A 27184-nucleotide genomic window follows, 5' to 3' on the forward strand; every position below is an offset into this window, starting at 1 on the left:
ACAGGGGACGCGGGTTCGAGCCCTGGTCTGGGAAGATCCCACATGCTGCGGAGCAACTAAGCCCGTGCGCCACAACTACTGAGCCTGCGCTCTAGAGCCCACAAGCCACAACTACTGAAGCCCACGTGCCACAACTACTGAAGCCCGCACACCTAGAGACTGTGCTTCACAACAAGAGAAGCCACCACAATGAGAGGCCCATGCACCACAATGAAGAATAGCCCCCGCTCGCCGCAACTAGAGAAAGCCCGCATGCAGCAATGAATGAAGACCCAATGCGGCCATAAATAAATAAATAAATATATAATTAAAAAAAAAAAAAAAGAAGCAAGGTAACAGTAGTTGGAGGGAGACAATTTTACCTAATAATATATAGATTCTATTATTAAATATCTGCATATAGGAAATTAATATAAGAAATCCCTAGTCTGTGAGCAACATGGTTTTATTCCTATTTAATTTTTCTATTTCTTAGTATTTGTCAAAATTCAAATTTTTTATGGCAAATACTTATAATGGGTCTATAGGGCAGAATTTCATGCTACGTCATTTATACTTTATTGGTCGGTTACTCATCCTCTTCTCTTCTTGCTTTTTCTGCTGAGAACATACTTTAATCGTCATTAGGTTATTTGATGGACTTTCAGTTAAAACCGCTCATGACATAGTTTACTTGCATTAATAGAGTTGCCTGAAGAAACACTTTTTGTTCCTGTTTTTCCTTATTTTCTTATTATTTCCACAGAAAGAACATGGTCTCTGAAAAACTGTACAGTGGCCAAAAGAATTGGAAAAGGAAAAGATGCTGCTGTCACCTTTGAGCATTTCGGGAAACCTATAGATCCATTTGTTCAGGAAAACTGTTCATGCAGTGCACTAAATTCAGAGATAAATCCTTACAACTCAAATATTTCTAACTCCTATGGAAATGTGCAAAATGAAAACATTTCTGTGCTTGAAGCATACAGGGGACAGATGGAGCACAATTCAGCAGAATGTAGAGACACTTCTCAAGTACATGCATATGATTCAGGTCTTTCATTTATTCCCAGTGATACCAGAGAAAGTGTTAATAATGGTGACCTCTTAAATTTGACACATCTTAAAGACGTTTTAAGTGATTTGGCTGCTGCTTTTCCCCTTCATAACAATATTGGCTCAAGCACAGTTATTACTTCGAAACTCATCAAAGACCCAAGACTGATGAAGAGAGAAGAAAGCATGGGAAAACATAATACTATTACAGGTTTAAATGAGATTTTGCCATTTGAGAAGAGTTTAGATTTTGCTAATTCAGAAATAAACCTATCATCTATGCCAACTAATCCTGCCTCGTCATCTGAAGTTATGCCTGGTGATCAGACTGTTCTTACTAATTACTTGGATGCCCCTTGCTTCAAAATTTCTTTGAATGATTCACAAACCCAGGCTCACAACATGGGCTCTAAGACCTATGATTGTACAGCTCCCAATAAAATTACCATGGCAGAACAGTGTAAGAGCCAGGATAATTTTTCCTTCCCAATGTGTGTGCCAAATGTAGTCTCAGAAGTTGAAACCCAAAAACACAGTGGAGAAAAAGCTCAGAGATCCCAGCAGAGAAGCAACATTCCACTTTTAATTGAACAAAATAGTGAGCCACATGACTCTTACGAATCAGTGAATACTTGTACAAAAGGGTGTAATAGTCACATCTCTCCAGAATCACAGTCTTCTAATTTTAAAACTGTATATCAGACTGGTCACCAAATGCCTACACTTTTTCCACTCCAAAGCAAAGAAAGCATACATGAGTACATTCAAGATATTGGAAAGATGAGAAACTTCACTGGGCCAGAAGACAATTCCAAACATGAAGAAAAGCAAAATTTATGCAGAGAAGTTGATAATTCTTTTACTAATAAAACAAAAATCAGTCCAGTAGATAGTTATATTTCTTTGCATCAAGAGTACAAAGAGAATGAGAATCTTCATTATTTGGTGGAAAATTGTGATCAAATATTAATTACTCAAGGGTTAGAAAAGCCAAAATCTTTCTCATCTACCACAGAGGAGAAGTATGAGCTAGATCATCTAGTATTGGGAATACAAAATCATCTTACTCCAAGACTGGAGAACCTTCCACAAAAGCATCCTCAGCACTCTTTAGAGTACAAAGATAACATTGATACAAGTTTTACCATTTCTCAAAAACTAATGGAACTGAAATTGGAAAAACCAGGTCAAAACTGTGTTAGTGTTATAACTGATGCTTTCCAGGAAGCAAAAGACATTCTCCAGGCCAAACAACTGCCGGCTGTTACTTCATCTCATGACATTAAAACAGCTCATAATGCAAATTGCAGCATAGCTAGAGAACATATATGTGTTAAAAGGAGAAATGGAAATGATCCAGTGTCCTTAGAGAACAGTGAAAGAGACTGCAAAGAAAATTCTCAAGTTAACAATAAAGGTCAAGATCACACTCAGTTCTGTAATTCACAGTTGAACAGTGATGTGCACCCGAATATTGATTGCAGAGAACAGAGAGATAATGATAAGGAAAACCAGAATGAGGCTGAAGTGGAAGACATTGCTTTGTCTACAGAAAACAACGTAAGGAATATACATGGAGATGAGAAGCAGAGTTTTCATGCAAACAAAAATTTTACCACTGTAGATGAAAGGAGGGAGAATAAAGATTGCAATAGCATAGAAATTCTGAGTTCTGAAGAATTTTCTACTACATTTAATTTGACTTGGGGAAAAAAATATGTGTCCACAGAATCTACATTATTAGAAAATGAAGATATCGTAACTGCCATAAAAGAAAAAGATATTCAAAATACTGGAAGGACTGTAGAGCATTTGGTTTCCACAACATTTCCCAAAATTGCAGGTTCTTCAGGGCATATAGCCTCACATGCTGCAGTTCAGATAGCAGATGCTCCAGTGCCTGCGTTAGGCACAAATCTCGAAGATCACCTAAGATACCAGTTTAAAGAAACTTGTTCTTCTGAGAGTCCAGATTTTGGTTTGTTAGTAAAATATAGGGTTTCTGATTGTGAAACAGATATGGATAAAAATCAATTACACAACTCATTTCATCAGTCAGTAAGTGACAACTCAGTTCTTCAAAGCGTCAAATTGGATAATGAGATTGAAGTAGGATCAGAACGGAGTGACAATGCTTTTCTATTTCAACAGGACGCTCATAGCCGTGGAAATGTACTCTATGAAGACTTCGGGGCCTCATATGAGGCTCTGAAGTCTCGCATTGATTGGGAAGGTCTGTTAGGAAGCACTAATGGGGAGACAGAAGTTTTGAAAAGCACCACAAGGAGGGAGAATAGCAATCAGCATTGCTCTGAGGAAAGTAGTTTTTATTTCTCTACAGCAAAAAACAAAGCAGAGCTCTTCAACCCAATTTTACTTCCTGATCTAGAAGTTAGGATTACTAATGTATTTATGCAAGGATTCAGTCCTGCTGTTGAACCCCTTGCATTGAAAGATAATTTCTGCAAATACAGAACTGAAACCATAACATCAGAAATAAAGGAGGAGGAGGAAGAAGTTCCACGATTTGAAATTCATTCCCAGTGTTCTGGTGAAAATTCACATCATCCATCTGAAGGTGAATTTGGTAATGTAAGGCAAGGATCAGGACTAGTGAGTAAATCTGAAACCTCACTTTGTTTTGACTTGAGTCATAATACACACGTGAATCATGTGTCTGAAAAGCAAAACAAGGGACCTTTGCTTACTGAACCTTCTAATGTCACAACAGTAAATAACGAAAGCAGGCGTTCCTTTACAAAGTCAAAAACCGATTGTAATGATGCTAGAAGTAAAAAGGACACAGAATCAAGAATTAGCAAAAGAAAGCCACATACACCTTTTAGGGACCAGAATATACCGCGTAAAGATTTAAGACGTCACGAAATTTGTGGGAAGAGGAGGAGGCTAACCAGTCAGGACTCGTCGGAATGTTTTTCTTCATTATCCCAAGGACGAATTGAAACCTTTTCACGGTCAGAAAAACACATTAGGAGTGTCCTGGATATTCTAACTAGAGAAGCATCTTTATGCAAAAGCAGATGTCTTTCCAGAAAACTTGACAGAGCTGTTCTTCACTTAAAAAAAGCTCATAGAAGAGTTCACACGTCTTTGCAGCTTATAGCTAAAGTGGGAGAAAAAAGAAAGGGCCCTTTACCAAAAGCATATGCAGTAATATGCAATAATTTCTGGGAAAGTTGTGACCTTCAAGGTTATAGTTCTGTGTCTGAAAGAAGATATCATTCCACTAAGCAATTTTTGTCAAAAAGAAAATACAACAAACCTGGAAAGAACAGGGCTTTGGGATTTGAAGTTGATAAATCATTAACTCATGTATCAAACCACAAGTCTTATAAAACAAGTGGAGAGAGAGTCACAAATTGCCTTTCTAAGAAAAATGTGTCCGGTGTCTCCAGAAGTCCCACCACTATTCGCGTGAGAGGATATTGTGATCGAGAGTATCTTGAATCGCAGTTAGCCCTCTGTTCCACGTCCCAAAGTGCAAGTCAGTCAGCTTATAGCACTAGCAGTTTGAGAAATCCCAGATCATCAGAACTTCAGCCCTTTTCTAGAAAAACTGAGTGTCTCTCTTCCCCAGACTGCCCAGATGAGAAACTAACTAAAAAAGAAAATCAAATCGATGCAGAGTTTTTATCTAACGTTAGTAAATATGAAAAGCTTAAGAACCATTCAGCACATGGTAATATTAAGGGTACAACAAAAGAAAACAATTCTGAAGCTAATGAAGTAATAAGTAAAAGGAATTCGGTATCTTTAACTTGCATAAAAGAAAGCAACGTAAATTTTAACGTGGACAAAAATTATGATGCAACTTGTATAGCCCACACAAAGGTGAAAACTGATATAGTTATTTCAGTCTTAGAATCAAGTGTGACGCATGTTTTTAACATTGATATCGACAAGCCAAATAACCTTATTTTATCTGGTTATACAAGAAACCTGGAAGTAAATTTTCCTATAGAAAAATGGGCACCTCCTAATGAGAGCTCCAAACCAGGCATTATAACAGAAAACTTCCTTATGGACCCATTAAATCTAACTCTGATAAAAAGCAAAAAGTGTAACAGTATTCCTCAATTGTTATCAGCCACTCTAGTGACAGACAGTGAGGGAGAATCTTCACAATCTTACCTGAATAAACAGAGCACTTCTGCTGTAGATTCTTCAACAGTGTCTACCATTGTACCACACTGTCAACGAGGATGTGCTGGAAAGGAGCTGCTAAAGACAGAACATTGCTCTTCAAGTAATTGCTTCCACATAGACGGGAATGGAACAAATGTTATTGAGAATTCTCAGTTGGATTTCACATCAGTAACTGAAGAAAGTACGGACAATATGATGAAGAAACTATTTTCCAATGATAGTTTTTTGCTCTTAAAAGATAACATAAAGGGTTCTTCTTCCCCAAAATGTATTGCAAAGAAAGACATTCAGGACAGAAAAATGTGGAAAGATAAACAAGCAGAGAAAGCAAAAGATTCATTTCACAAAAACGTGACTGAAGGATCAAGTGTTAAGACTGAGTACAAAAATCAAAAGAATAAGACATTAGAAGAATCCTCCTACTTAAGTGAGAAAACAGTTAAAAACAACTTGATTGATTCTCATTTAAGCATTAAAGATGCTACTGAGGCAGTCTCTTTGAGTAACACTGCTTCTAATCAGCTTAACAAAAGAGAGAAAGAGGAGGGAAAAGTTAGTCATGACTCTCAGTCTGACTCCACAGTGCACTCAGGAAGAGCCTGTAATTCCAAACCAGGCATTACAGGAATGAATCATATGCCTCTTCTACATGCCCACTCTGAAACCTCCAGCGTCTCTCCTCCTCCGAAGATGCCTACATCATACATGAATGAATTAAAAGAAGAACATTGCTCAACTAATAATTTGGCTCCTATAGCTAAGATAGCTCAAATTTTGAAGAGGGCAGATGAAGCATCATCTTTGCAGATTCTACAGGAAGAAACTAAAGTTTGTCAAAGTATTCTCCCTTTATTTGTTGAAGCTTTTGAAAGAAAACAAGAATGTTCATTTAAACAAATCTTGATTTCAAGAGACCTGTTGGTAGACCAAAACCTGTGGAATAACTGCAGACACAAATTAAAACCGTGTGCTGTTGACTCCTTGGTAGAACTCCAAATGATGATGGAAACTATTCAGTTCATTGAAAACAAAACAAGGCTCTTAGGAGGTGAGCCAACATTCCGAAGCTTGCTTTGGTATGATGAGACATTGTACAGTGAGCTGCTTGGCAGACCACGTGGGTTTCAACAACAATCCAGTTTCTATCCTGCTTTTCAAGGCAGGTTAAAATATCATGCATTCTGTGAGTTGCAAAACTATCATGATCAGTTGGTTGAAGTGTTTGAAGAAACCAAAAGGGAAAACAGTTCATACTACACGTTCTTAAAATACAAACGACAGATTAATGAGTGTGAGGCAATAATGAAACATTGTTCTGATTGCTTTGACTTTTCTCTTTCTGTTCCATTTACCTGTGGAGTTAACTTTGGAGATAGTTTAGGAGACCTAGAATCCTTGAGAAAAAGTACATTAAATCTGATCAGTATGTATGGGGACTCTCCCCAAAATGATTCCTGTCCAGGGAAACAAGACCATCTATGGATTATTATAGAAATGATCTCCTCAAAAGTTAATTTTATCAAGAGCAATGAGGCAGTAAGTATTAAAATATCTCTTTATGGTCTGGAACATATCTTTTTTGATGCTGCAAAAAGTCTCGTTTGGAAAGAAAAGAGAGAGTCTTTCTGCAAAAAATACTCAGGAAAGAACAGCAAAGAAATACTACTCAAAATGAATCAACATGCTTTTTCTAAGTTGCAGAAGATATGTGATACGTTGTCTAAAGATTTAAGCAGTGAACGCATTTCCAGTACTGGGCTTGAGAATACTATGATTGCTTCCAGAAAGTCAAATGCTCTAGTAAACAAAGCAACAATTAGCATAGAAAACTCTAGGTTTAACAGTACTTTGCTTTCACATCCAGATATCTGTTGTATTAGTGAAATATTGGATCAAGCTGAATTTGCAGACTTTAAAAAACTACAGGAACTCACTTTGAGATGTACCGATCACTTAGAAATTTTAAAAGAATACTTTCAGTTGCTGCAAGAAGATAACATAGATAATATTTTTATCACACAAGAAAATGTTTTGGACATGGTGAAAAACCACAACCATGGGGCAGTAATTTTAAAACCTGCGGCCATTGAAACCTATATTGAAATCGTCATGCTCTCAGAAACAGTTCACTTTCTTAAAAACTCAATGGCAAAGAAACTAGACAAACAGAGGTTTCGAGGTATGCTTTGGTTTGATTTGTCACTTCTTCCTGAACTGGTTCAGTGCCAAGAAAAAATGACTTCTTTCTCATTTCTTAAAGATGATTCAACAGATTGTCTTTGGAAAGTGATAGAGACTGCTATTTCTGAACTTAAGAAAGATCTGGATATTATCTACAAATATAATGAAGCTGTTAATTGCTCCTATGCTCTTCATTTGCTCTCAAGAGAACTTGAAGAACTTTCAGAAATAAAAAAACTTCTAAAGAAGTCTAAGTATTCCGTTTCCACATACATTGACTTTGTGCCATGTATAGCATCCATAAATTACGGAAGCACTGTGACAGAGTTAGAATACAACTACAATCAGTTTTCCACCCTGCTCAAAAATGTAATGGCTGTCCCTCGGAAGGACTTAGGGAAAATGGCCCATATTACGAAAGTCATGAAAACTATTGAACATATGAAGATAATATGTGCTAAAGATGCTAAATTAACCATTTCCTTTATCCTGTGCCAAATGCGACATAACAGAAAGAAGACTTTCCACCTGGAGAGAAAGGAAGAAATGAATATTCATGTAGAACCTAGGAAGAATATCAACAAGTCCAGTACTTGTGTGAAGGTGCCCTCAATTTCAGAGTGCATAATGAAAAACGTTTCAAATTCCTCTAAAAAACGGCCTTTCACTGTAGACAAATGTGAAGATCCTCAGGAGCAAGAGGAATATACTACCGTTTCCAGTTGTAAAAAACAAAAGGTAACAAATGTTTTAAGCGAAACCTATGTAGGTATTCTTTTTGAGAACAAGTCTACTCTTTAAGCAAACAAGTATGTAGTTTGCAGAATTGTAAAAATTGAGAATGCTTTAAATACTGCCTTGCAAAATGAATTTACTAACTGAACTATTGGATTAAACAATCCATATTATCTATAAAATGATATGAATGATTTGTATATGTGAGAGATAACCTTGCGAATGTCTACTTTTAAACTTGCAAATTAATTATTTTATTTAGAAAACACTTCTTGGAAGGGTGTGAATGAAAAGTCCCTATTATGAATGTGAGTTAAGCGAGTGACCAAGTATTGATTGAGTAGCTTCTATATAATGAGGCTATACTTAATGTTGTGGATATTAAAAATTGACAGTGGAGTCTGTGTTCTTGACCATTATCATCCACACAGAGAAATAGTACAGATATTTTAAAATAGATGATTGTGAAGGAGTTAGTCCTGCATAAGTACATTTTATTTAACAAATTTTATATAGCATTTATTAAATAGTTGGAAGTGTTCTAATGAATGTACAAACTAACTCTTTCTATTCTTCACAGAATGCTTATGATGTAGGCACTGTTATTATCTTATTAAAAAGTACAGAAACTGAGGCATAGAAAGGTTAAATAACTTTCCTAAGGTCACAAAGTTAGTAAACAGAAGCGCCTAGATATAAAACAAGGCAGTCTAGCTCCAGAGCCCATATTAATAATTGCCCCTACTCTACCCTCGGAGACTACTCAAAATTTTTTGAGAATTTCTCATTTCAGAAGTGAAGAAAGAGAGACCTATACGCAAAATGGAAAGTAGGATTCTTTCTCAGCTTACTCTAATTGTATTCGTTAGTTAAACTCTAGTTCTAGAGACTAGGAAACAAATCATTTATTGCACTGTGTTTGTGGGAAAATGCTTAATTAACAACCAGTTTATAAACATACTTCCAAAACACAAGAACAACACAAGTTGTGTACTCCACATCAAGAGTAAAATGAGGGTGTTACTAAAAAGGTGTTGTAAGTGTAGAGAAGAAAAGCAAAATTTTTTTAAAATAGAGATTTATTCATTGATTTCGTAGAAAGACACAGATCAAAGCTTTGCCTTAAAGGAAAAAATGTTATCAGATGAACGTAAAAAAATGAAGAGGGTATCCAAGCTATGGAAAGTAATGTGACCAAAGACACAATGCTTATTGACATTATTTGAGAAATGAGTTTAAAATTAAGTCTGGAACAAACATTTTAACTTAGTGGACAGAAGTAAGCTAAAGATGGAGAAGCATATTGTTTCAGATAACAGAATGTTCTAAATATAGACCTGAAGAGTGTGAACTTCGTTCTGTACGTATTGAAGGGTAGTGTCCTGTAAACTGTGTTTTTTCAGTGATTTTAAAGAGCAGAGATTTTGAGTATAGTTAGAAGTAGTAAGTCATCTGGGTCTTAGAAAAAGGTGCTGTTTTACAGAATAGGAAAGGAAAATCCATACTTGACAGACATTACTTAACAGTGGCGCTGAGTGACTGGTTGATTAAAAAGGGCATAAGATAGGAAGCAGTCATAAATAGACGTGTTGTAAAATGTGGGTAAAAAGAATGTTGCAGATTGCTTTTTTAAAAAGTTTCTCCAAACATTTATGAAATATGGGAAGTCCAGCAGAGTCACTGAGTTTTGAAGGAGAGGATCATTAATGAATATAGTTTCAGACAGTGCATTTTAGATGATGACAGAACAAGCAATTGCTAATGTCTGAAAAGTAAAATAGTAAATATTATACTTTAAACGATCAACAATGTAGGTTTTCTCTGTATTTTTTAAACATAGGTTAGAATGAAAGATGTCACGAAGATCAACAGAGAAAAGGCAACATTCAAGCATCCAAGGTAGGAGTTGCCATCAGCCCTGTCTGAAGAAAAACTAAACAAAATTGAGCACATATTAAGGAACAAGACTAAAACCTTTATTTATTTCCTCTGTTGGGTTATATATGTAACTTAGGGGAGAAGAGTTAACTAAGGAGGGAGAAGAAGGTTCAGATTATGCAGTGTTTTAGGTAAGGCCTAAGGAGTTTGAATTTCATTCTGTAAGGATTGAAAGGTAATATCCTGTGAAATGCGTTTTCACAGTGATTTAAAGGGTAAGGAGATTCTAAGTATAGTTAAAAGTAGTAAGTCAGCCAGGGCTTAGAAAAGAGTGACGCTTTACAGAATAAGAAGGTGAAAGTCATATTTGACAGACATTATTTAATGAATTGATGGGGCTTAGTGACTGGCTTATTACTAAAAAGGGTGTAGAATGGGGCAAGTGATTAGATTTTTTTAAACTTGTGGATTTTATAGACCTGTCAAATTTCAAGACTGGCTAACAAGATAAAAATTGACAAGTTACATTCCTAAGTGGGAGCTTAGTCAAACACACTCACATATTATAAGTATACTACTGTTTCATGAAAGGATGTGTTAACACCACAATATAGAAAGGACATGATTTCAGAATAAAGGCTAGTTCTTTAAATTCTTTTTGAATTAGTTATTTTTATTAAAAACCCACTACCTTATTTATGTTTTTCTCATTTTGACATGAAGTGGCACCACTGGACTTGTTGACCATCTCTTGTTTCATTCAACTCTGTAAGATTTTCAATTTATGACAAGCTTCATTTTTTACCATCTTTTTTCCATCCTATGAAGGAAAATGAATAATATGAACTAAAAGAAGATAAGCATTCTCATTTCTGTCTTATTTGGTTTTGCTTCTCTAAATATAATCTTTAGGGCTTCCCTGGTGGCACAGTGGTTGAGAATCCACCTGCCAATGCAGGGGACACAGGTTCGGGAAGCCCTGGTCCGGGAAGATTCCACATGCCACAGAGCAACTAAGCCCGTGCGCCACAACTACGAAGCCTGCGCTCTAGAGCCTGCGAGCCACAACTACTGAAGCCCGTGCGCCTAGAGCCCATGCTCCGCAACAAGAGAAGCCACCACAGTGAGAAGCCCGCGCACCACAACGAAGAGTAGCCCCCACTTGCCACAACTAGAGAAAGCCCGTGCGCAGCAACGAAGACCCAACACAACCAAAAATAAATAATTAATTTTTTAAAAAATTAAATATGATCTTTAATTTACTACATTTCTAGAATCTTTTTCCTGGCACAGATGACTCTTTAAATAATTGTGTAGTGGGCTTCCCTGGTGGCGCAGTGGTTGGGAGTCTGCCTGCCAATGCAGGGGACATGAGTTCGAGCCCTGGTCTGGGAGGATCCCACATGCCGCAGAGCGGCTGGGCCCGTGAGCCACAACTGCTGAGCCTGCGTGTCTGGAGCCTGTGCTCCGCAACAGGAGGGGCCGCGACAGTGAGAGGCCCACGCACCGTGATGAAGAGTGGCCCCCGCTCGCCGGAACTGGAGAAAGCCCTCGCACAGAAACGAAGACCCAACATAGCCAAAAATAAATAAATAAATTTATAAAAAAAAATAATAATAATAATTGTGTAGTGGCATAAGGATGAATAGGCTATCAGAGGCATAACATAAACCAGTTCTGTAATCATCTTAGTTTTGTAACTAAGATGATTTGTTTTACTTAGTTTACAAAACTAAGTTTTGTAAGTATAGGTAGTATTTGCTGCTCAAAGAATCAAACTGTGCCTCACTTAGCAGGAAAATGAATTCTAATATAAGGTTAATATAAGGTGCCATGGTCATGGAAGAACATCCTCTAAGAGAGTGGGTAAAAGGACAGATCATACAGGCAGCTGTCAATCTATAAGGTTGAGACATCACTGAAACATCATTGGAAATGTGATAGAGTCAAAATTGTCCTTTCTGGAAACTGTCAGAGTATTATATTGGGTTGGATGATGATGTAGGTTGTCATTTAAGTGCCTTTTAAGGAGGCTGGATTAAGTAAAATAGGGGCTTTTAGTTTCATGAGTGGGATATGCAAATTCCAGGCCAAAGATTAATTTTTCTCGACTGTGGAGGAATGGTAACTTTCTTCTTTCAACATGTTCTTTTCCACTTTTAATTCGAAGAATTTGATGAGACACCAAAAATTATAATTGCCCTGGAGACTTGTATTGACTGTCTGGCTCTAGACCTTCAATAATGAATGCTTCCTTCACCCTGATTGAGACTGTCTAAATTTAGATAGGAATGCCAAGGATATTCCCTTGGCAAGAAATTTTGGAAGTCTGCTTTTCCTATTCTCGACCTTGAACAGACAAAATATCTCAGTACTTTGTGACAAGATAGTCTTTTGGGGGTAGGGGTCACAGCTAGTGGTTTCACCAGCTATATATGGCCATTTGCAAGTAAAGAAGATTGTCAATAGGTTGGAGGTATATGAATTAGAAACTACTGCAAAAAAATTGAAATCAGGTAGTGTCCAAAGCATAAAATAATTTATTAGAATATTGGCAGCACTCTGTATTTTCAGATGTATTGGAAATATATTTGAAATGTGGAATATATCACCTTCAGCAAGAAAAGTATCTAAATTCAAACCAAGGGAGGAAAACTGGAGAAATATGTTTCTTGTATAGTGCCAATACAAAGAGGAAAATGTGAATCTTAAGAATTCTTTTCCTAAATAAAATTTTCAAATATATATTTATATTGAAATTTTGTGACTCTCTATATTTAAAGTTGTTTGTATGTGTGTTACACTTAATAGGACTGTGAGATCTCGTCCCGAAAGTGAAAATGATACAGGACCAAGTTCATCTGACAATCTGAAAAGAAACCATGTCTCTCCAAAAAAAGTTGAAATTCAGCGATCACTACCTGGCTCACTTTTACCTTTAAAGAACCTAAAAGACACTTGTATGTCAAAGTTAAAGGGCAAAATAGATTTAACTAATATTTCATCTGTTACTTCAGAAGATTTCAGTGGACAACAGGGAAACTTAAATAACATGAAGGAAAGAAATGTAAATTTTAGTGTTGCTGAAACAAAAAGTGCTAAGATTGTTCTCCTTTGGCAATTTTTGACCAAAAACGCGTAGATGGCACATTTTCAAAAGACCAGGAGATACCTTCTCAGAAATTTCTTAAGAATTCCTCAGATCCTGCAGAGAAATCTTGTCCCTCAGACATAAAACCAGAAACTGATGCTTCTCTTCTGCCTAATGCATTAGTGCTCTCAAAGCCTATTTTCTATTTTGTGAGGAATATCGATGCCAATTTAGAAATGAATGACACTGACTTTGAACCTCAAGATAATGAAATATTAAATTCATCCATTAAAAATTCTGCATGCACCAGTTCTCCAGAACCCATACGTATCCAGAACAAAATTCCTGTTCTGCAAATAAAACACAACCTGCAAAAACTGAGTCAAAAGAAAAATATAGGAAGGGTACATTGAGTTCCAATACTACACCTGTTGAAGCATCTGAGAACATGACCCTTAATGTGAATCAAACAGTAGAATACTCTTTTTCTGAACAATAGAATTCAAAAGCTTTAACTCAGAATGCTGCCACATATTGGAATGAAATTCCACAGTCTGCATGTGCCCCAGTATATAATTCTTCTGAGCAGTCATTTGGAACTTCATATCCTTACTTTGCTTGGTGTGTTTATCGTTACAGCAGCAGCAATGGGAGTTCCATTACCCAGACATACCAGGGAATAACATCCTATGAAGTACAGCCACCTCCTTTCGGAACGTTGACTGCAGTTACAAGTACTGTTCAAAATACACATTCTAATCTGTTGTACTCTCAATATTTTGGTTACTTTGCTGGGGAACGACAAGCAAATGACTTTGTGCCAGTGAGTGGACATTTTCCATCTCAAATGCCTGTTTACAATTTTCAGCAGCCAATTTTTTCACAGTATGTTTCCCATCAACCGGTCGCTGCATACCCTTGCTCTCCTGATTTGGGTGTGCTTCCAGAAGTTCCTTGGACTTAACGGTGAGTTTCACAAGTTTAGTACTTCGTAGAGTTTTCACTTTTATCTTTGTACATTTATGTTAGTGGAATTTACAACAAGTGGTGATAGATGGCACATTTTTCTGTGTAGACTTGTAGAATTGTTTAAAATCAGGCAGAGTTGAATTACATTGTCAGTGGAAAACTAGTTGTCAAAGACTGAGAAAAAAAAGAATTGGTAATATCACTAAACATGTCCTTCAATAAAACCCAACTTCAAGGAATAATAGTTAAGTGAATTATAGTTATTGAAATATGCAACCATTGAAGGGTTTATAAAAGTTTTTAATGACAATTTTTAAAACTATATTGTATAAATTTACTTACGTAAATAAAGAAATGCATAGAGATACGGAAATAAAGTACACTAACTTTTTTTTTTTTTTTTTTTTTTTTTTTTAGTACACTAACATTTTAACTTGTCTCCCTGTGAGTGATAAAATTTGGAGTTTGTGGAGAGTGTTGTTCATTATTTTCTAGATTTCCTATTGTGAACATACATTTTTCGATAAATGAAGGAAAAAAATAGAGTAAATATGTGGAAAAAAGGAACTTCAATCAGATAATTTAGTATCTAATAACAGTATTTTAATATAGTATCTTGGCATAAGTGAATGGAGTTAATTGAAATGTGTTAGTAGAACAACTTGGTAGTTTGCCACGGGGACTTGAAATTTTTTCTCTGAAACAATTCTGTTTATAGAATATCATGATTAGAATATAATTTTTAATTTAATTGACATGTATATTTACCATAGTTAAAGCAAAATTTTAAAACAGTTATTAATAATTCTGCAAAAACTACATTAGCACCCAAATAGTCTACCATCAGAGGTAAAATGTACTGCGTATAAATTTAATCATCTCTTAATGTCTTAAACAGAGAAATGCAAGGAATTTCTTTAAATTGAAAAGTTGTTTCTCAAGGAAAATCAGTTTTGTAGGTTGTGTGTGTCTGTAGATATATAAGGTGAAAAATACCACATGCAATTTCAGCCAAAAAATATTTTTAAAGCTTTGATTTGGCTTTTTGCCTCAACTTGGTGCTAACTGCAGTATAAAAGAAGGAAGAAAACCTATTAAAACCAACAAGGTTTTGTATTCATTAAAATATTTAGAGAGTTCAATAAATGTGCTGAATTGTATTTTTTAAAAAGTTCTTTCTCAGTCCTGGGTTATCTTACAAACTAATAAGTAGAAAAAATTAATTGAATTAATTAATTCCTTAGTCTGAATTGGACAAGAAGCAGGCTGTTAGTATAGTTCTATATCTAATTAAGAAACCTATTGACAGCAGCATCTCTACATTGGAGTTGCCACTGGTGCCCTATAACCTATGGGATAAAATTCAAATACTTTTGCTTGGAACACAGGGCCCTTGACAGCCCTGCATAGACAGGCTCATTTCCCACCACTTCCACCTCTGTATTCAAGCCACATTGAACTTCTTACTGTTCTCTCACGTGAGAATGCCTCTTCTACTTCCACAGTATTTTTGTGTGCATTTCTCACATATGAGTATTTTGTGGTGGTGTAATTATCTATGTATCCTTTCCTTCCCTCCCTGCCCCACTAAATGAGTTTAAACAGGACTGGAAAATTTTCAGCTAAATCATAGCCTGAAGAAAAACTATAAAGGAGGAGAGAAAGCGGGGGCAGGGTATATGACTGCTTTTTCCTTTTTGATTAATAAATTGCTGTAGCTGCTGTAATGATAAACACACCAAGCATAGTAGATGTGGCAAACCTACAAATTAAAGACATTTTAATTTTTGAAATAGGAAATCTTGAATGAAATTGTTTCATGAAGGTCTCATAGTTTGAGCTTTCTTGTGTTCTTAATAATTAAGCTGTTTGTGATGCTAAGAAAGCTATCTGGAATCAAATCCAGCTTTGATTCTCAAAAATTTTAATTGTTATTTCTTTGGTTGTATTACAACGAACTACATCCTTCTGAAGACGTGAAAATCCCTGTGACCCACTTCCTGCTGTTGTGCTCATGATACTTGTATTCAGCACCATAATGGAACTAAAGGAAGGGCTGAGAGAGCCCTGTGTGCGGGCCACATTACATCCTTTATTCCGTTTAATTCTCACAAGATACGTGAGAGAGATGAGATGCAGGGATGTGATTGCTCTTTTACAGATGAGGAAACTACTCTTTGGAGAGCCTTAAATACTGCAATACTATTAAGTTTCTTGGGATCCCATGGCTAGTAAAGAGCAGATGTACAGTTTGAACTCTGATCTCTTTGGCTCTAACTTAACTGGGTTCTTTCCACTATCCTATTACGTACCATCCGTCTGCTTCATTAAGTCATCTCAAATCTTTGTGCTTTTTGTTTTCTTCCAGTTCCATGGTATCAAGAACCCTTTCAGCCAGGACATTGAAGATAGTTCTTTTGTCTACTGAAAAGAGGTTTACAAGTTTTTCCAAGTATTTTTTTATTTTAACATTTAAAAATAAATGTAAATGTGGTAAATTATAAACCTTATAGCCCTTGATAAAATGTTTAGATGCAAAAGTGTATCATATAATGCAATAGGAAATCAATTTCTGACATCTAAAATACCAAAATAATTTCCATGCGATTATTTTAGCGACTCTGTACTAGGCTATTTTTCAGTACCTACCTAGCCTTCAAAAACATACTGTGAAAATTTATTCACAATACTGTGAAATTTATTTTTTGAAATGTTGCTATCACAGCTATTAAAGTTATATAAAGATTTTCTTTGGGATTATTCTAATGGAATAAGGAGAGTAAATGTAACATTTAATATGATTAAGGGTAAGCAATAGTAGTAAAATCTTCAAAACAAGATTTTTGTCTCTGATATTTTTTGATTCATTGTTTATGGTAGTGTTGTGCCATTTGACTTAGATTAAAGTAGGATTTTTTTTTTACTTAGATTGATCATTAAACCAATAATTTTATAATTCCTGACACTTTATGTAATTTACCGTTCTGTGTCTAATGTGACAAATTCCTTTAACTTCAATATTTTCTAATTTTTACTTGCAAAATATATTTTAATAGAGAACTAGGTTTACATATTTTCAGTGTTTGTCCTTGAGTAGAGATTTTTAAAATATTTATGTTTGAAGCAGTTTCAGATCATTATATTGAAATTAAAGCACTTTTAACACCTTTTTCCATAAGGGCCCTTTCCACAAGATTATTTCTTTTATATTTGTATTTTACAATTTAAACGGTTCTTTTAGTGATTTTATAGCAAATAATAGGGAATAATGTCTTTAGCTTATGCCATTAGTTTAGTTGTATCTCAGTAATTTAAATAATGCAGGGCTTCCCTGGTGGTGCAGTGGTTGAGAATCTGCCTGCCAATGCAGGGGATGCGGGTTCGAGCCCTGGTCTGGGGAGATCCCACATGCCGCGGAGCGGCTGGGCCTGTGAGCTACAATTGCTGAGCCTGCGCGTCTGGAGCCTGTGCTCCGCAACAAGAGAGGCCGCGATGGTGAGAAGCCCGCGCACCGCAATGAAGCGTGGCCCCCACTTGCCGCAACTAGAGAAAGCCCTTGCACAGAAATGAAGACCCAACACAGCCATGAATAGATAAATAAATAAATAATAAATTAAAATTTAAAAAAAAGAATAATAATAATGCAGCACAAATACAAGTTTTTTAATGCTGTGATCATAGATTTTTTTTTTTCCTTTTCAACATTCCACGAGGGCTTCCCTGGTGGCGCAGTGGTTGAGAATCTGCCTGCCAATGCAGGGGACACGGGTTCGAGCCCTGGTCTGGGAAGATCCCACATGCCACGGAGCAACTGGGCCCGTGAGCCACAATTACTGAGCCTGTGCGTCTGGAGCCTGTGCTCCGCAACAAGAGAGGCCGCGATGGTGAGAGGCCCGCGCACTGCGATGAAGAGTGGTCCCCACTTGCCTCAACTGGAGAAAGCCCTCGCACAGAAACGAAGACTCAACACAGTCATAAATAAATAAATAAAAGAACGTGAATTTCTTTAAAAAAAAAAAAAAAACATTCCACGAAAGTAAGAAGTGTCAGTAATAATCATCATTAAACAACAGGGCTGTAGTGTGTAACCGTGGTCTTCAGCAACCTCTCTGCCCACCAGCAGCCATTCCTGGTTTCTGTAAGATCCAAGTCAGAAAGATCCCTCACAACTGGATAGATTCTCAAGTGCTAGTGGGCCCTAAAATGTGATAAGAGATTTGCATTGGCTAAATCTAAACAGCTAGGTAGCAAAGCTTCAGTGTTTTCGCAGCCTTTTTGTGTTAGCAAACTTTTTATGTTATCTAGTACAGGCATCCAAAGAGTGTGATTCAGCCGCATTTATTATAGAGTAGCTAATTTTTCAATTTAGAAAAACACTAAGATCCCCCAGGATAAGCCTCATTAATCACATTAACCAAATAGGATGGAGTCCAGAGTACTTTAGGGTTCTTCTCTAACAAACAGATCTTAAAAGGGGAAAGTCAAGCAAAGAACTGCAACTGAACAAAACAGGAATTAGAAAAAATACTACAGAATTAAAGCAATATCAAAATAACATTTTTTTGTACAGATAGTTGTTTTATTTGGAAATATTCTGTAAAAATCAGAACTCCTGAACAGGTATTAAAGCAGTAATATCAACTGTTATTCAAAGAATGACTTTGCCTCAGCCGTTTGTTTTATGTTTGGTTATGGAAAGATGTTACAGGTTTAGTATTAACAATGTTTCTATTAGGTAAACCGAAAGTTAAATATTCTAACTAAGGATGCTTTCTTTAAACAACTTGCAGATTCTGTTGATATTGTCTTTGTGATGTTTTTATTTCGTGAGTTTTATTTTCTTGAAAGAAAGATAATGAAAAAAAAGCCTTGTAAATATTTAGTTACATTTTAAAATCTGCACTTTGAAACGGAGCGTGGGAAAATGGAGTGTTTTTTCCCCTCAAGTATGTGTCTTGGTTCTAAAAATAAAAAAAAAAACAAATTAAAATTTGAGTGAACGTTATTTTTAAAAATACCTGCTTGTCTGTAAATATTATTGTTTTGGAACTTGAAGAATTATCTGAATAAGCTGAATTCCTTCTAGTCCTTCTAGTTTCAGGGTTTTTTTTTCTCCTTTTGTGTTTCTTGACTAATGAGCAAATAATATACGGATAATCTTTTGTTTATACGTATACTCATTATAAGAAAAAGAGTCCACAAAGAACTGAATTTGATTAAATAAACTGCTGGGACACTCCATCCACTCCAGCGGCTTCCACCTTCATCGCATTCCTTCCTTTCCCCTGACTCTGACAAACTTCATTCCTGCCCGGAGTTTCATAGGACAAGCCAAAGTCCCTGCCCTCGTGCCGTTCTCATTCCAGTCAAGAGAGACAAGTAATAAATATTTAAGTACAGTAGTTTATTTCACATCGTGAGAAGTGACATACACAAAACAAAACAAAGTAATAGAGAATTACTGGATGATCCGTAAGCTGAGATGTTCAGGGGAGCCTCTTTGATGAGGTAATCAAACTAACTTTCATATTCATATATTTTAGTTACATCAGTCTGCCTTCTGTTAATATGCATAATGTAAAAGTGCCTCTAAAACTTGAGTTCTGAATCTAGCCAAATGTAAGGCTGTACTTCCATTTCCCCAATGAGAAGATTCCTTAAAACAAGTTTTTTGGTAAGCTGAAATATATAAACTTTTAGAGATATAAATGAAATGTTTAAATTTCAATTGTATGTTATATAAAAATACTTTAAATTCTTTTTTTTAAACACATAGAACAGTTTCATTCGGTGTCCTCTCATGCATCTTTGACATCATCAGAGCTTTCTGGAGCCCTATGACAGAGTTTTCCAAAGCATATCATCCTCACTTCTAAATTCTTTGAGATGTATGCTTTTTAAACCTGTGAGCATATCTAAAATTACATTTTGTTGAAGTCATTTCGAGCTAACTTCCTCCCCAAAGACCTTCCTTAAAGTAATGGGCTTAAGTCTTCAAAATAGAGTAAGGCTCCATATTCTTTTCAATGGGAGTAATTTTAGGAGAAAAATTAACTTACATTCAGGTATATGTGGTATTTTAAAGCTATTAAAATTTTTTACAGGCATAGTTTGATTTCAGTTCATACAATGTTGATAATTGCTTGAGTACCATGATAAACTCCCAATTATCCTTGCAGTTTGAAGAAAAGGATTGTGGAGGAAGAAAATTAAGTTATTTTTAGAAGACAAGCATTCTTTAAACTAGATCTGATGGATACAATTCTAGGAGCAGTGACTGCAAATTCTTTTTTTTTTTTTTTTTGTCTGCGTTGGGTCTTCGTTGCTGCGCACAGGCTTTCTCTAGTTGCAGCCAGTGAGGGCTACTCTTTGTTGCAGCGCAGGCTTCTCTTGTTCCGGAGCACAGGCTCTAGGCTCACGGGCTCGGTAGTTGTGGCTCGCGGGCTTAGTTGCTCCACGGCATGTGGGATCCTCCTGGACCAGGGCTTGAACCCATGTTCCCTGCATTGGCAGGCGGATTCTTAAGCACTGCGCCACCAGGGAAGCCCTAAGTAACTGCAAATTCTTATTAGCAGTGCTAATGAAGAGAAACTGAGAAGGTAAGCAGTCATTGATTAGTAATGCCATGTGGGAATAAGATTTAAAAGAACTCATTAGATAGAGATTAAGAGAGGAACGTTTTGTGAGGATATAAATTTTACTCATTTCTTGGGGTGAAAGATCTGTCTGTTTTTACTGTTACCATCTTGTTTCTGAATCTTTTAACCGTTAAAAGAATCCCTCGTATTTGTAAGAAGTCTCCTTTGAAATATCCTGTGGAACCCTTAAATCTCAAAATACACTGCATTCTAATTTGTTGTCACAGGAAACTCCACTTATCTTAGGATTTGTAATTCCTTTCATTTTTAAAGTCTATTTTCCTTTGTTAGGTAAGAATAATTTAGAGCTATGACAGATTTTTCTCTTTTTTTGGGTCGCACCATGGAGCTAATGGGATTTTAGTTCCCTGACTAGGGATCAAACCCAGGACCTTGGCAGTGAGAGTGCAGAGTCCTAACCACTGGACCACCAGGGGATTCCTTCATTTCTTTTTTTAAAATATGAGAATCTATGTTTTGAGAAATCTGGTCTAGTTAGTTGAGCATGGTTAATTAAAGATTGTATTCACTCAGCAGTTACTGAACATATGATTTGATTTGTGCTAAAGGTATGCTATTCTGCTTGTGTGTGTATCAACTAATCTTTATATCAATCCCATAAAAGAAAATGTTAATTCCTTATTTTATGAATGCATTCATTCAGAAGGCCCTTCAAGATATTTTGCACCTCAAGTCATCTTTGTGAACATCAGTTAATATTTCCAGTATTGTTGGTTTGAAAAGAATATAAGATCTGTCTTAATCTCTCTCCTTTGACATGTTATTTGCTTTTTAAATTCCAGCCATCAACTTGTGAACCTGATACATAATCCCTTCTTTTAAATTTTGAATATAGAATGTGCAAAGAGCAATACAGTAATTTGAGATTTTTCACATTTGATTAAGAAACAATTTCTCTATGTGCATACAAATAATTCTAGTCCCTTGGCTAAGATTATTTTAGTTATATTGAGAAGTGAATGTATTTTTCGTATTAGGAGTTATGCTAAATCAAGTAACTAATGACTCCTAATCCACTGATTCTCAACCAGGGTGTTTTACAACTGCATCTGAATATTAATGAAAAGGACAGTTTTCTCAAAATTGACTGTGCTCCCACTTTCTTCAAATGCTATCCTGAAGCTTATCCTCCAGTAACCTTTGGTAAAAGGCAGGCTCTCTACCTTCCATTCCTCCTTCCTTATTTTCAAAACTATCTCAAGACCATTCATTTCTGTTGACAGTTTCTTAGAGATACACCCACCCTCTTAACCTTTCTTACAGGTCAACCATGAAAAAATGTTTCAAACATGCCATCTATTGAAAAATGCACGCATAGAACCTGCTGAGTCAGCTAGGTTACTTTTGTGGTCTTCCACCAATTTTTCAGGGCAAAACATTAAGTCAGACTAAAAACTAATTTTCTTACCCTGCCTTCTGGGTTTCTTGGCCCAGGAACCTGCAATAATGAAAAAATTTTTCCTCTAACCATCTACTGATATCCATCAAATGACAAAGTAAAAATAATCTGTTAATGAATGATATTTCATCATGAGTGTTTCTTTTGGATACAAGTCAAAGTGAAAAAAACCCAAAGAAAGATTTGAGGGTGAGAATGACAGTAGTTTGTTTACTTTCATAAAGTCAAAAGTGAAAATCCATTCCATTCAATGTAGATACAGTACCAAGTTACAAACAACAAATGTTTATGGAGCACATTCTGTTGTTGCTGGGCTTAGCTGTATGATTGGACGTTTGGAATTGAAAAATCAATGAGACACTTCTCGCTTGAAAGGTCTGTGTAGAGTGAGAGAGGCATGCAAGAAACCAACCGTGAAAATAAAGTGAGGTGTGATAGATGCTAGTGCTTGGTGTACAGGTCTTAAGAGGATTACCATATAATTAATCATATAATTAATCCTACTGGATTTAGGAACACTTTTTATGAGTAAGACAACCCTAAGGTGAGTCTTGAAAATCTGTTTGAGTTATACATGCTGGAAAGGTGAGAATAAGGTCTTTGGATGGAGGAAACACATACGAGAATATAACATAAAGCATTCTACTGATACGGCATTTGTGGGTGTAGGTATCATGGGGAAGTGAGAGGGACACACATCACGCCCCCCTCCCGTGGAATGATTTAAGTTGATAAAGAGACATGGTAGACTTCACATTCTTGAGCATCTGTCAGTGTAGGGCAGTGACTTGGCCTCATCCCTTGACCCAACCCTGGGTTTGCCACAGGAGTGAAAGGAAGTGCAGGCTCACCCCACAGAACGTATCCCTGGTTAAGGTATTCCTGGCAGGGCTCCCTTTTTATTTTTTATTTTTAATTGTAGTGAAACGAAATTGACCTTTTTTTTTTACATCTTTATTGGAGTATAGTTGCTTTATAATGTGTTAGTTTCTGCTGTACAACAAAGTGAATCAGCTGTATGTATACAAATATCCCCATATCCCCTCCCTCTTGAGCCTTGAAATTTACCATCTTAACCATTTTTAACAGTGCAGTCAGTAGTGTTAAGTAGATTCACATTTTTGTGCCACCAGTCTCCAGAACTTGGATTTTACATTTTGCAAAACAAACTATAAGCCCATTAAACAACAATGCCTCCTTCCCCCTCTCCCCCAGTCCCTGGGAACCACCATTCTACTTTGTGTCTCTATGATTTTGACTACTCTAAACGCCTCATAAATGAAGTCGTACAGTATTCATCTTTTTGTGACTCACTTATTTCATGATGGACTCAAGGCCCATCCATGTTGTAGCGTGTGTCAGAATTTCCTTCCTTTTTAAGGCTGAAAAATATTGCATTGTATGTAGAGACCACATTTTTATTCATTCATTCATGATGGACATTTGAGTTGCTTCCACCTTTGGGCTATTGTCAATAATGCTGTTGTGAATATTGGTGCACAAATACCTTTTCAAGACCCTGCTTTGATATATTCCTTGATACATTTTCAGCCAGTTTAATATTGGAAAAAATATTTATGTCCCCCAAGCTTGATGTAACATTTTAACAACATGATGTATAGGAAAAGTCTTGGTCGAAATACATAGAATATTACAATCACAGACTTTTTTTTTTTTTTTTTTTTTGGAACCACACAGCATGCGGGATCTTAGTTCTCTGACCAGGGATTGAACCCTGCACCCCCTGCATTGGAAGTGCAGAGTCTTAACCACTGGACCGCCAGGGAAATCCTCACATTTTTAAAAGTGCTCCGAGTGTCAAAAACAGGATAGGTGTCTTGATATCACAGTTAATACTCAATGTGAACCTTTCTCAACTATTGTATGTTTGTCCTAAAGGCTTTTTCACCACATTTAAGGTTTCACGTGTAGCCCTTGGTTTGCATGGTGTGTTACGAGTCCCATACCAGAGGAGAACACGTTGAAGAAAATTGTGGAGAAAGAAGCAAAGCAAGTAAGACAGTGATTATGATAGACAAGAAGATGCTACTATAATCAAAGCTAATGTTTTTTAAAACCATATTGTTTGGTGAACAGAACGCTATATTTTAAGCATTTTAGATTCAAACATGATAGCTTGTTATTTGTACAAATACTAAATACAGTAATCACCATTTAGTGAAAGAAGTTAGAAACAATGAAATGTACAGAACTATATGAATACATTTATATGCATATTAAGTACATAATACTATATATTTTACATGGATAATTTAAGGATAAATACCAAAAACATTAGAGGATACGTTTTTTGTTTTTTTTTTTGTTTTTTTTTTTAAATCATTCTGGGATCCCCTTTAACCATTTTTTTAAAATAAATTTATTTATTTTTGGCTGTGTTGGGTCCTCATCTCTGTGCGAGGGCTTTCTCCAGTTGCGGCAAGCGGGGGCCACTCTTCATCGCGGTGCGCGGGCCTCTCACTATCGTGGCCTCTCTTGTTGCAGAGCACAGGCTCCAGACGCGCAGGCTCAGTACTTGTGGCTCACGGGCCTAGTTGCTCCGCGGCATGTGGGATCTTCCCAGACCAGGGCTCGAACCCGTGTCCCTGCATTGGCAGGCGGATTCTCAACCACTGCGCCACCAGGGAAGCCCCTAGAGGATACGTTTTAAGGAATAGAAATGAAACTGTATCAGGGATGAGACGGGAAAACGAGTTTTCGCACAGACATGTTCACAATGTGCCATAAAATAAAAGGATTAATTATACTTGTGCATCTGAGACCCAACAGAAAGTGGAGAGTTAATTTCCATAGCAAACTAGGAAAGGACATACATGATATCCATGCATTTACAAAATTATCATGTACCTATGGCAACTTAAAATTTATCTTTTAAAGTGCTAAGATGACAATAAGCTAAATATAGTTGTAACCAAGACTGTAAATGTCCTAAGTTCAGCTGTCAAAAGATGTGTTAAAAACTGTTTAATAGTTTTTTAAATTACAAAAGACATTTTAAAAAATAGCGTGTTGCACTGTTCTACACTGAGTGCTTGTAATTCACTTAAATTCTCACACTACGTGGAGTTAGCACAGAGCCCACAAGAGAAGTGCAAAGGCCTACACAAGACTGTCCCCACTTGAGGCTCCAGCCACAGGCCTCAGGTGTACCCTAACTAGGCTATAAATTTGGGGTTCCCACACCCTTTCAGGTTCAGTAATTTGCTTGAACAACTCACAGGATTCACTGAGACATTATACTTAGAATTACAGTTTTACTATAAAAGATACAGGTCAGGAGCAACCAAACTGAGAAATACTCTTTAGGAGTGGAGGAATATGCAGAGGTTCTACACCCTCTCCTGTGGGATCCAGGCATCTCACCCCACCACCACATCAATGTGTTCACCAACTTGGAAGCTCCACAGAGCTGGGGTGACCAGAGTTTTTACTGGAGTTTCGTTAGAAGCATGTGTAATTAAATCCTTGATGACATGGATGAGTTCCATCTCCAGCCCTATCCCCTCCCCTGAGGTCAGGCTGGCCCAAAGTTGGCTGACCAGTCACAGGGTTGGTCTTTCTGGTGACCAGCCCCGATCCTGAGTCACCTACCTCATCAGTATAACAAAGATACTCCTCTCACTCTGAAATTCCAAGGGTTTTGGAAGCTCTGTGCCAGAAACCAGGGTCAAAGGCCAGATACATTCTTTATTATACCACTGTTGCTTATAAAAGATAAAAGTGGAAAGATAAATCTTACACTCTAATATTGGACGAAGATTTACCAGTTGCCCTGTAGAAAAGAAGACTGGTGATAATACTAATAAGCAGGGACTTCCCTGGTGGCATGGTGGTTAAGAATCCGCCTGCGAATGTGGGGGACACAGGTTCATTCCCTGGTCGGGGAACATCCCATATGCCGCGAAGCAACTAAGCCCATGCGCCACAGCTACTGAGCCTGCGCTCTAGAGCCCGCGAGCCACAACTACTGAACTGGCAATTATTGTTTAAATGGGTACCAAGTTTCTGTTTGGGATGATGAAGAAGTCCTGGAAATAGTAGCGGTGAGGGTTGCTCAACATTGTGAATGTTCCTAATGCTATTGAATCATATGCTTAAAAATGGTTAAAATGCAAATATTATATTTTACCACAACATAAAAGTTGCCCAAATAAATTGTATTGCAAGGGAATATTAGTATAAAATTTACAGTAAATTCTATATGTCATTTATGTATGTCTGTAAAATACATAATAAGATATCCATGTAATCTTGGGGCAGAGGAGACTTTTTAAACAGCCGTAAGCAAAGTTATTGACAGGATGGGTGGCAGAGTATTACAGAAGTTGGAGACCATCGGCTCTGACTACCTGGCTTCATTTCCCAGCTCCAAATGAATGAACTTGGGCCAGTCACTTATTTTCTCTACCTCAGTATCCTCAGTTAATTAATTGGAACTCTAATAATAGCACCTACTTCATAGGGTTGTAGTGAAGCGAATAATCGAGGCAATAATGTAAGTACTTAGAATACTGCCTGACAGTAAATACTCTTGTTAGGAAAAAAAAATTTAAACTTCTATATGGAAAGACTCTTACAAACAAATACAAAATCCATGTAACACACTGTAAAATATTTGAAACGTATATCAAGCAGCCTGTAAATAATAAGGGTGTGAAAAAGCTAGTAAAATGGTGAACACAATTCACATACACAGTATAAATGTCAAAAAAAATTGAAAAATTTTTCAATCTCACTAATTGTTTAAAAAAAATTCATATGAGGGACTTCCCTGGTGGTCCAGTGGTAATGAATCCGCCTTCCAGTGCAGGGGACGCAGGTTTGCTCCGTTGTCGGGGAACTAAGATCCCACATGCCGCGGAGCACCTAAGCCCGTGTGCCACAACTGCTGAGCCTGCGCTCTAGAGCCCACGTGCCACAACTACTGAACCCATGCGCCACAACTACTGAGCGCATGAGCCTAGAGCCTGTGCTCCACAACAAGAGAAGCCACCGCAACGAGAAGCCCGCGCACAGCAACAAAGAGTAGCCCCTGCTTGCCACAACTAG

General features: G+C 36.8%; 1 protein-coding gene across 4 annotated transcripts in view; it reads left to right on the forward strand.

Moving 5' to 3' along the window:
- Positions 1-18964, forward strand: part of TEX15 (testis expressed 15, meiosis and synapsis associated) — an 87067-nt gene extending 68103 nt beyond the window's left edge. For all 4 annotated transcript variants that reach the window (XM_057537480.1, XM_057537478.1, XM_057537479.1 and 1 more), the window contains 4 exons: positions 746-8121; positions 9959-10017; positions 13727-14053; positions 16425-18964. In XM_057537480.1, the coding sequence (XP_057393463.1) occupies positions 746-8121; positions 9959-10017; positions 13727-14051 (7760 nt within the window). In that variant the 3' untranslated portion in view covers positions 14052-14053; positions 16425-18964. The remainder of the gene's footprint in view (positions 1-745; positions 8122-9958; positions 10018-13726; positions 14054-16424) is intronic.
- Positions 18965-27184: the final 8220 nt, after the last annotated feature.

Source organism: Balaenoptera acutorostrata, chromosome 21 (assembly GCF_949987535.1).
Source record: "Balaenoptera acutorostrata chromosome 21, mBalAcu1.1, whole genome shotgun sequence".
Lineage (NCBI taxonomy): Eukaryota > Metazoa > Chordata > Mammalia > Artiodactyla > Balaenopteridae > Balaenoptera > Balaenoptera acutorostrata.